General features: G+C 45.2%; 2 protein-coding genes across 2 annotated transcripts; one reads left to right on the top strand and one right to left on the bottom strand.

The window, feature by feature from the left end:
- Nucleotides 1–4415: 4415 nt before the first annotated feature.
- On the top strand, nucleotides 4416–7281 carry EV420DRAFT_1484640 (uncharacterized protein; the record flags this gene model as incomplete). Its single annotated transcript, XM_060470105.1, has 8 exons — nucleotides 4416–4724; nucleotides 4827–5102; nucleotides 5161–5445; nucleotides 5605–6024; nucleotides 6046–6194; nucleotides 6246–6400; nucleotides 6453–6640; nucleotides 6709–7281. The coding sequence occupies 8 exons, from the start codon at nucleotides 4416–4418 to the stop codon at nucleotides 7279–7281; spliced, it is 2355 nt and encodes a 784-aa protein (XP_060325093.1).
- Nucleotides 7282–8883: 1602 nt separating this feature from the next.
- On the bottom strand, nucleotides 8884–9992 carry EV420DRAFT_1648803 (P-loop containing nucleoside triphosphate hydrolase protein; the record flags this gene model as incomplete). The annotated part of the gene is made up of 3 exons (XM_060478219.1): nucleotides 8884–9306; nucleotides 9361–9570; nucleotides 9624–9992. 3 exons carry the CDS (start codon nucleotides 9990–9992, stop codon nucleotides 8884–8886), a joined length of 1002 nt encoding a protein of 333 aa, XP_060325092.1.

Raw genomic sequence — 9992 nt, 5'->3', positions numbered from 1 at the left:
CTACCCCATGGGTTGGCAATCTTGAGGGTTCCCTGCCTGCTTTTAAGTGAAAGCTTAGTGGCGAGGGTAGACATGAGGAGCCCTGTCAGTTCTGGGCTTCATTCCTAGTCATACCTGGACTCTTGATCTGTTGATTGGGAATCCTGTCAGGATTCTTGATCGAATGATTGAGAGTTGCTTCTGGATCCTCGATCAACTGATCGAGATCCATCTCGCACTGGTACGGCCTCAAGCTGCTAGTCAGGTCTGACCCTTTCATGCCCGACCCTCAATGGGTGGTGGCAATCCCCTGCTACACCATTTCTGTTTTGTGATTCCTTCATGGTATGAGATGAATGTGATGTATTGTTATAAGTATTTACAGATACAATATAAGCATGAATATTCATGTCATAAGGCACATCATGATAAACCCCAGCCGACGAAGTAGAATTGCAGAGTCCTATGCCAGCGTCTCTTTTATCTCCTCAACCGTTGTCAAGCTAGTAAGGTCTTCTTCCTCTATTTCTGCTAGGACAGCTCTGAGACAAGTTGCAAAAGTAGATGGTTTCTTTTTTGGGAATTCTAACCACTTTGACTTGTCGGGCAGGCACTTATTGTCCCATCCCTGATGTCTGGTGTGTCCACACTGGAAGCATTGCTTTTCTCTTCTGAGACGATCAATGTCCATAGGTTTGCCTTCACTGCCATAGGTGAATCTGATGGTGTCCCTTCTGCCCTTCGAGCCACTCAAGGAGCCCTCCACTGCCCTGGGCTTGGAGCCAGCAGTTTCACTGGGATACCTCCTGCTTTGTGCGATGTGAACTCGGTACTTCTCATCCATCTGCAGGACTCTGTGCCTCCACTCCCAGTAGGTGGTAGGCTGCATGTTATCTCCAGCCATAATGATCTGCTTGATATTAGGCCGTATTGTGAGGGTGATGACTTCCTCCATTTCCTCATCATTGTGGAAGTGTTCAGCTTCCACAGCCATTTGCTCAAATTTTTTGAAGAACTCAATGGCCATCTTGAACTGTGCCTGCTGCAGTTTCTTCCATAGCATCCGTTTGATTTGGACCTCTGCTACTTCCTTGAAATGTGTTCAGACGTTTTCTTGGAAGGTTGTCCAGGCAGGGACATGATGCCTTCTGCTGTGTGGATTTTTGTAATGTCGTTGTTGCAACTGCAGCCTACTTACGCATGGAATTTTGCAATCTAGCGTGTTTTACATGCACACAGAGATATAGTGAGCGAGCAGACTAAAACGACATGTCAACACTAATGCTACATGGTGCAATGATGTGGAATATAACTTATAGCATAAGAAGCGATGGGATTCTAAACAGGACTTAGTCACAGCACTGTACCTGATGGGCATGCATGATGAGAAGGCCAAACCCTATACCCAGTGCACTATGCTCTAACTTACAAGCATGCTCGCAGGAGTTGGATGACACTTCAAAGGTTGCATTAACATTGAAAGTATTTAGCGCGCTCACTAACTATGACGTGCTGTACCTGAAAATCCAGAGAAATCCTTATGCAAGATGACAGATATCACTGGCGTGAACTTGGACAGTGGGTTTTGGCCAAAGTCCGTGAGCCCACATTCCATTGTCCAGAGTCCCATTGTTCAAAGACTCACTTGTTGCCATGTCTATGATAAGCCTCTGTGAATCCAAGAAAGAAGTACTGAAGGACATATGTCAGAAGTGATAGTTCTGTATGCCTAGACCTGTCGGTCATCAGAGAACAAGCCTGCAGGTGTCAGGAGAGCACCTCTTGGCACGCATTTAGCAAGCTCACTATAGAAATGGGACTAAAACTGGGAAGTCCGACTCAGATGCTCAGTAAGGTGGTGGTGGCAATGTGCTATGCATGTAGGGGTCTGGGTACTGCATGACATTTGTAATTCTAAATTCCCTGTAGTATAAGTAGGATGGTTCCAGTAGATAGAAGCCAAGTTTTGAGCCCCCAAGTTCCCATGCATGCGTTGAAGGCAGTACTGTAACAAAGGATCAGTTTGTGACTTTAAGCTTTGCATAGAATTAGTAAGCTCACTCAGAGAAATATGAGATACCCTTTTGATAAGACTTTTGAGAACTTAGTCAGAGTGAATACAAATCAGTGATGCTGTTTCTGTTCTGTTAAGTGTGATAAGTCTGTTCAGAGAATGTGTTGAAGTGGAAATCTGAGTTCTGTTCTGTTCTGTTTCAGTCTGTTCCATGTCAGTTCTATTCAAAGTTCCATTTCTGAATCTGTTTCCAAGTGTATCTGAAGTGTTCTTGAGTCGAGATAACCTGCTGGAGTTAGTTGGAGAACCCCTACATACTGTTGTGTAGTGAGCGGGCTAAGTCAGTACTTGCCTGTGGTGTTTTTTTAGCGAGCTCACTATTGTTTCAATGTGTATTGTCTCTGTTTCTGTCGGGATCAGTATCTCTTGTGTATTTTAACTTGAATCTGCCTTGAAGGTTGCATTGCACCAGTGAATGACCTTTCTGTAAAAGTTCCTAGGCTTAGGAATTCATTAGAGAGAGCTTAGCTTTGCTAAGAGCATCGAGAATAAGTGAAACTCTTCGAGATATTGAAGTATAGTTGGATTGCATTAGAAATAATCGCTCTCCCTAGAACTTATGAGAGTGATTGTAGTTTGTATAGTTGTGTGAGTGTGTGTGTGAGTTTTTGAGGTTTGCCTTTTAGCCTGCTCACTATTCCACAGGTGCCCACAGCCAGCCTCTTCATCATTGTTGGTGGATCCACCAGTCTTTCACAGTTCCATCAAATAGTTGGGCTGCGAAGACTACTCAATTGGGACCATACCCATGTGTTTTGTTGAGTGCAAAGTACTGCGAGAAGGTCTCAAAGTAGTACTCACAGTCAGTGAAGAATCAATCTAGATCGCTGGCCTTCCCATAAAATTTGTCAGGGACTTGGATCAACATTGGATTCACATTTACCCAGAGGTTAGGTTGTCCATCAGCAATTTCCCAGCCACCTGGCAGATCAGGCAGTAAAGGGGGATTTGCAGGTCAGGGCAGTGATTAGAGATTTTGATCACTGTGGGGTGATGGTGGTTGTGCCAGGAGTCAAGGTGGTATGGGTGGGGATCCTCCCCCTCCACCTCTGCCTCCAGGTCCTCCTGGGCCACCACCACCTCCTCCTGGTGCAGCTGGTGCAGGTCCACCTCCACTTTCTGTCAGAGCAGAGTGGGAGAGGTCCCCACCCATGCTGCAGGTGTGGAAGGTTCCTCCCCCTTGTGCAGCATGGATTCCCAATGTATTGGATGGTACCCATGCTGGGTCATGGATTGGTCTTTCTGGACCCACTATTTTTGGGGATCCCAGGTCTGGGAAGGATGCCTCACCGTAACACCTTCCAGACACTATGGGTTGATTGGGGTGTATCACGTTCCAATCAATGACAGCATGATACTAGGTTTCAGTATAGAGGATGTCGTCCTCAAGTTTCAAGCCTAAGGATGCAGCATGATAGGCTCTTCCCTGTTCGGATGCAACCCAAGTCACGCTGTATCATAAGCGCTGACTTGTCCATTCCAACATTTGCTGCCATGTTAGATTATATATTTGTTGGTCCATAAGCTCCTGTGCTCGAACCCTCAATGAACTCAGGTGGTCTGTCAGAGAGTTCACAGTTGGGAGGCTCATGATAGCCTCTCTGCTGGTCGATGACCATTCCAGCTTGTGCCCAGGGATCAGACCTGTTGTCATGGTCGGATGGAAAACCGATGACCTGGTATTGGGAGAAAATTGTATGTCCTGCATACCAGGTCTCATTCCAGTCCCATATACCTGTGATGTACTCATAGTACTCATCCCAGATCTCTATGGCATCAGCTTGTCCAAAGATCCAGGGCCATAACCCTGGGGATGGGATGAATCCTCCTTCCAGACAGAGGAACAACTTGAGCTCTGAAGCACTCCTTGCCTAGGTTCAGAGCAAGCCTGCTCCATGCTGTGCTGGCAACCTCGCATGAGGGGCTTGCCACAAAGTGATTAGAAACCATAGGGTCATTCAATCTCACCTAGTTAATCAAACTCATGCCTTCCAGCCTTGATATATAGATACAATATGTATATAATAGTGTGAAGTATGCACTAGACCAATTTTTCCTGCAGTCATAGTCAATGCAGCACCCACAAATGCCTGGCTTTCCATGTCACAGGCCTGTTTGGACTGCTGACCTTCATAAAGTGATAGAAAAAAATGGAAGGATCCTGAAGGATAATCCTCTCAAAGGGAGCATATCTGGGATCCATTAAACACATTCTACTAATAAAAATGATACCAGATGAAGGTTGGCACTTTTAAATGACTGGTCAAGGATAAGATGGCTCTTTTTTGTTTCATGTCACTCTGCTCATCAAGAATGTCACAAATGTCTGAGACAAGGTACACTACCTGCTCAGTGACACTCCATGGCTAGTGCAGATTCCTTACAATATGACAATGACTTCTGGCAGGACAGACTTGGTCCTGCCTCACAATTCTCAACAGAAAAGAAGTGTCACCTTGTGTTCTTGCTCTTGATATTCTTGATGCTCAGTCTTGCCAATCTCCTTGAATTCATCTTCTCCAGCAAGCTCGTAATTGTCAAGCAAAGAGTTGGAAAATTTATGGCATATTCATTCATGGGTACCACAGATGATACACGGTTTCCTCCTGCAATGATCTTCTGGCTATGGCACGAAAACTACCCCAAGTCTCATCACTGGCTTCATGACATGGTAATCCTGAGATGTGCAAAGGAAATAGTACTGGAGGAGAGCAATAAACTCATCAATGATGGCAATCTTTGAATTAAGCTCAGTGATCTTACCATGGAAAAGATTCGGGAGCTTCTCAAGCTGGAGAGCATAGCAGCAAAGTATAAGGAGGCAGCTCCATTTCTCTGGGGCATTTTGCACACCTTTGCTGCATCTCCCAACTATTATAGACATCAGAATCTACCCCAAACAACAGGTGAGGAGACTGAGATTGTAACTGGAGAAGACTTCCAAGGCGTGGAAGATTTGAATGTAATGGATGACCCGCAAGAGGATCCTGAGAGAGGATCAGCCAGGTTTGCAGCATTACCACCAGGCTTTCTGTGGTCACCAGAATTTGTAAGTCTTCTAGTATAGTGCGAGGAGCACTAAGCATTGACTTACAATACATAAATAGGCCATTATCATGACAATATCCATGCTGATCTTCATCCGCAATTGTGCTACAAATATTTTGCCCATCATGCTCAGACTGTTCTTCAAAATTAATGGAACAAGCTCATGTGTTTTAACTATGCTGAGCAATGTCGGTGTATGCATATCTGAGGACACAGTTGAGCAGGTGAAAAAGAGACTTTCTGAGGATGCCATCAACCTTGCGGTCCAGGTCATGACCAGCGACAAGCTTTATGCTGTAATATTTGATAACATCAACACATATCTTCGAAAGTTCCAGCAAAGGGTTATGAACCACCACTCTATGATCAATGCAACGAATGCGGCTGTGATTGAGATTGATGAAGAAGGGATTGACAAGACGGCTGCCCAAGATTTGGATGCAAAGCTCAAGTGATGAGGCAATCACAAGCATGCAAAAGCAGACAACATACTTCCTACACAGGGGGATGGAAATCATATGCTCTCAGCGTTTGAGGCACACATTGCACAGCTTATAACACAATACTGTCCTGGCAATAAAAATTGGGACAAGCGCACCGAGATACTCACTGATGTTGGTAAAATGATGCCAGAGGATCATCCATTACAACTGAAGAAGACCAAGGCATATCCATTGGGTGTTTTTGACAAGAATGAGGGGTCTAAAAAAGGGATTGTCAGAGTCTTGACAGCTATTAAAGATTGGTCGACCTTGACTGCAATGAAATGGGCCTCAAAGGTTCACACGTTGCTTGGAGACTGGCTCACCTCAAACAATTTCCATAGTGCTTGTGCTCGAAGGGATCGCATGGATGATGTTAATGATATGGAGCGGCTAGCATATGGGCAAGAACTCAGTACTCTCTGGCATTATGCACTACAGGTGACACACATGATTATGCAGGTGCACTTTGGCTTTTCCACAGACCTGACATCCTTGGCTGCTCACAAAACCCTTCTTGGTCATTCATGGGATGTTAAAAAGCTAAATTATATGGCTGCAAAATCACTCATTCGACATTCATTGATAGCGAGACTCCTACACATGACAATGTGAGTATAATGGTCGCTTCTGTGTACATTGGTCAACTCACACTACCTTAGAATCTGTGTAGGCTTTTCAACTTGGACAGAACTTAGCGGTTGGCAATCTACAGCAGCAGACATCAAGAATATGGCCTATGAAATAAACCTTCAGTATGTCAGTCCAAAAAGCGCTGAAGAGGCACAAACTGCTGGTGATGATTGGCTTGCCTATAGTATCTACTTTGTCCAGAACAGCCTCTTATTCTGTGAATTTTTGGTGTCTAGCTCATCGAGGCTCTCATCAGCACAATTATGCACAAGAATGTGTTGAAGTCCTTCTCACATGGCAATATAAACTCAATGATGCTCTTCGTGCCACTCTGGAACGTGCTTGGTTCTACAATCAGTGGGGACTACCAGAAAGATTCATTGCAACAGATCTATACATGGAACAACTGAACTACTGGGTCAAAGTCAGTGATGATTCCATGTGCAAGGTGTCTGACTTACATTTTCACACCAGCGAGGCTTTATTGCACAGGGAAGTGGCATGATCATTCAATACATCATTGAGAAGGGTTCCACATGCGTTGAAGCATTTCATGATGTCAGTCATCAAGTCGCAAACTTTTTTGGGGATCCCAATCAAGCACACCGGTCCAAGGAGTCTTCATTCAAGGAAGATCTAAAAAGACTCATTGATGAGATGGTGAGGCTGAAGCTACATAACACTGATGAACTGGAGCAGCATCTGGTGCCTGCCACAGTCAGGACCTCAACAAGATCTAATAGGAAGGATAAGGAGAAGTCAGTGATTGTGGATGTTCAGGTTGCAGGAGCAGAAATTTGGAACGATGGAAAATTTGCAGACTTCCTAAAGAGGACAACATATGACCCCACCATAGGCTACCCAATCAGTGGTGGGGATAGTCACAATGCTGAAAGTTTGGATGATACAGACCCATTCATCACAGGAACTACTTCATTCGATGATCCTAACATCAATCCTCTGGTCCATGACTCATTCAATGACCTGCATGGTGATGAGGTAATAGGACTCAGTTCATTAGGTGGTGGTGGGGAGTACTACAATGGCCCAGAGGGTCTGAGCTGATGTCGCAGGGTGGAATTATGGACATAAGCTATAGGTGGTAGTGCTCATGATGGTGTAGCAGTAGTCAGCCAGAATTGAAACATATATCTTGGATCTGTAAGATGCGTGTATGGATTAAATAAAGGGAATGAGCTTCTGGGTGGAGTTGCAAATGTGGTTGGCAATGAGAGGTTCGGTTGCCATGAGAGAGGAGTCTTGGATTGGATGCTTGACCCTGCCAGAGCCTGATAGTTTGCAGAAGAAGCATGCAGTGGTGCTGGCCTTTTCTTTGGCAGCTGCCAGGGAATGGATGACTGTGGTGTTGGCAGTGGCATAACACTTTGATTATGGGGATGGGGGGTAGATGGATCCATGACAGAGCTTGAGCTTGCATAAGACATGAAGACATCTTCTGGATTGGTCTCCTGAACTGCGAGGAAGATATTAATACAACATTGAGCACAACAACATCCTAAGACTCACTACCAGTGAGCGGTTCATGTGGGCTTGCAGTAGAGGTGTTTGTCCTAAATACTGGCTGGGATAGTTTAGGACTTGGCTCAGTACAAATCTTTTTGTGTGTCCTCCACTGAGCCTTAGGCGTTGTCAATGCTGTTATTGCTCCCACTCGCCATGCTGCTATCACATCAGCAACCTCCTGAACATCTAGTGGCATGGCCAGGTCCCATCATACCACACTTAGGATCAGATCTGATGTAACTGTGGTGAACTGAAAATACTGATAAGCAGAAGCAACCAATGTCTCCAGTTGTTTTGGAGGCAATGCAATCTTGCTTGAAAGCATTGGAGTGCCTCGTTTCTGATGCTGCTCTTCCTGCCATCACACTGAGCTCTGGTGAAGACGATCAAGTTCTTCCCATGGCACATCTCTCTTCCCCTGCACTGCAACAATATCACTCGATTGGGATGTGTTTGAAGCATGAGAGTCAGGATGTGGTGCTAAGGCTGCTGACCCCAAAGAATAGACAAATTCCTTTGCAAAACAAGTAAGGCGTGCATCATCTGGCTCAGTGGGTCCAAACAGGACCACCAGGCTGGGATTGCAATGGCTACAGCATCATGTTTTCAGGGCATGTCTTCCGGGAAGATCCAGTACTATCTAGGTCATTTCAAAAGGCAATGACACAGTATGAGCACCTGCTTGTTGGGGAATTAGTGTCCCCTCCAGATCTTCACAGATAGTCAGTTGAGTTTGGGGCCAGAATGACTGCTGAAAAAACTCGTGTAAGCACTCTAAAGAGAATGTTAGTTGACTCAGCACCAAAATAAAGTTAAAAAGATACCTTTGGAATTTATATTGATGAATGCTTCAAGACACAGATCAAGCTTCACTCTGCATATAATGTTGTCCTTTAACTCAGCAGAGTTCTTGACCCTCTTCCCCTGAAGCTGCTGCACAATGGGAGCCAACATGGAATTCTCTGGTCATAATGACCATGGCAGTACTAGAAGGATGCAGACACCCTCAGTGACTCGATCCCATCCTGCACAACCCCAGCACTGAGCCACAGCTGCAAACGAATGTGGATAACCAAAAACAACACAAAATTTTATGTCGTCAATGCTACAGCCCATCTCAGCAGCATCTGTCACCACAACAATTCAGAAATCCCCAGTAGTAAACTTATCCCAGCATTGCTGTTTTGCCTCCTCTGACAAGTCAGATGAAAATGCATGCACGCAGGTGCAGAGGTGTTTGGGTAGGCATTTATGTAGGGACTGTACCAAGGAATGGCATCCTGCTTCGGAGTCAAGGTACAGCAATGTCTTAGGAAGGTCTTCACGATGAGTGTCAGGGCCGAGATCAGGCAGTAATATATTGAGAATATCAAGAACAGGATTGTCAGAATATTGCTGAAGGTGTGTGAGATAAAGAAGATTGTGGCGATCGGTCCCAACATCGATGCTCCAGAATGGACGATGGCCATAACCCAACGATGACCATATCATGTCAAACATAGTGGTCTGACATGTCGCAGTATATGCAACAAATGGAATATCTGACCCAGTGAAGCCATGCAAGGCCTTGCCCAGCTTTCAATACATTGGACAGAATGCATCATCCCCCCACTTGTCTACGCAATGAGCCTTGTCTACCACAATTGCGATCAGACATGCCTGAAACTTGGAATCCTTCCATAGCTTCATGAAACTGTCTGACAGTGTCATCTCAGGAGAGAGATAGACCATCTGAGCTGTTGTCCAGACCTGCACCCAGAGTTTTGCAGTCTTGTAAGTGTCTTCATTGATGGCGAATGCATCTAGGCCTTTCTGTGTTGCTTGTTTGACCTATGATATATCCTCCATGAAAGGAATACCCATAATCAACCACAAGAACATACCTGGTCCTGCTCAAGAGCCTTAAGTGGGGATATCACCATCACCAGCTTCCCTTTCCCTCCCAAAGCCACCAAACCTTCGAAAATCAAACTCTTGCCATAGCCAGTACCTGCACAGAAGATACTGTCATATCCCTGCAGTATTCTGCATATGAGATGAGCCTGCCAATCGTCCGGATGATACAACAGCTTGAACCTCTGCTTGAGACGTGATTTGATGGCATCTACGTTGAGATTCTTCGGCATTTTTGTCTTTATGCCCTGTAAATGATTTGTTTGAGGGTATTTGCGATGTTGAGGTGTCCCCGGGATCCTAGATAGGGTGGAAGATGGATTGAGGTGCTGAGGCCAGGGTGGGGTGGTAGGAGACAT

The sequence above is a fragment of the Desarmillaria tabescens genome, assembly GCF_030435595.1.
Source record: "Desarmillaria tabescens strain CCBAS 213 chromosome Unknown EV420scaffold_54, whole genome shotgun sequence".
In the NCBI taxonomy this organism is placed as follows: Eukaryota; Fungi; Basidiomycota; class Agaricomycetes; order Agaricales; family Physalacriaceae; genus Desarmillaria; species Desarmillaria tabescens.
The sequence above is the reverse complement of the archived record's forward strand: the minus strand, read 5'-3'. Positions and strand labels throughout refer to the sequence as shown.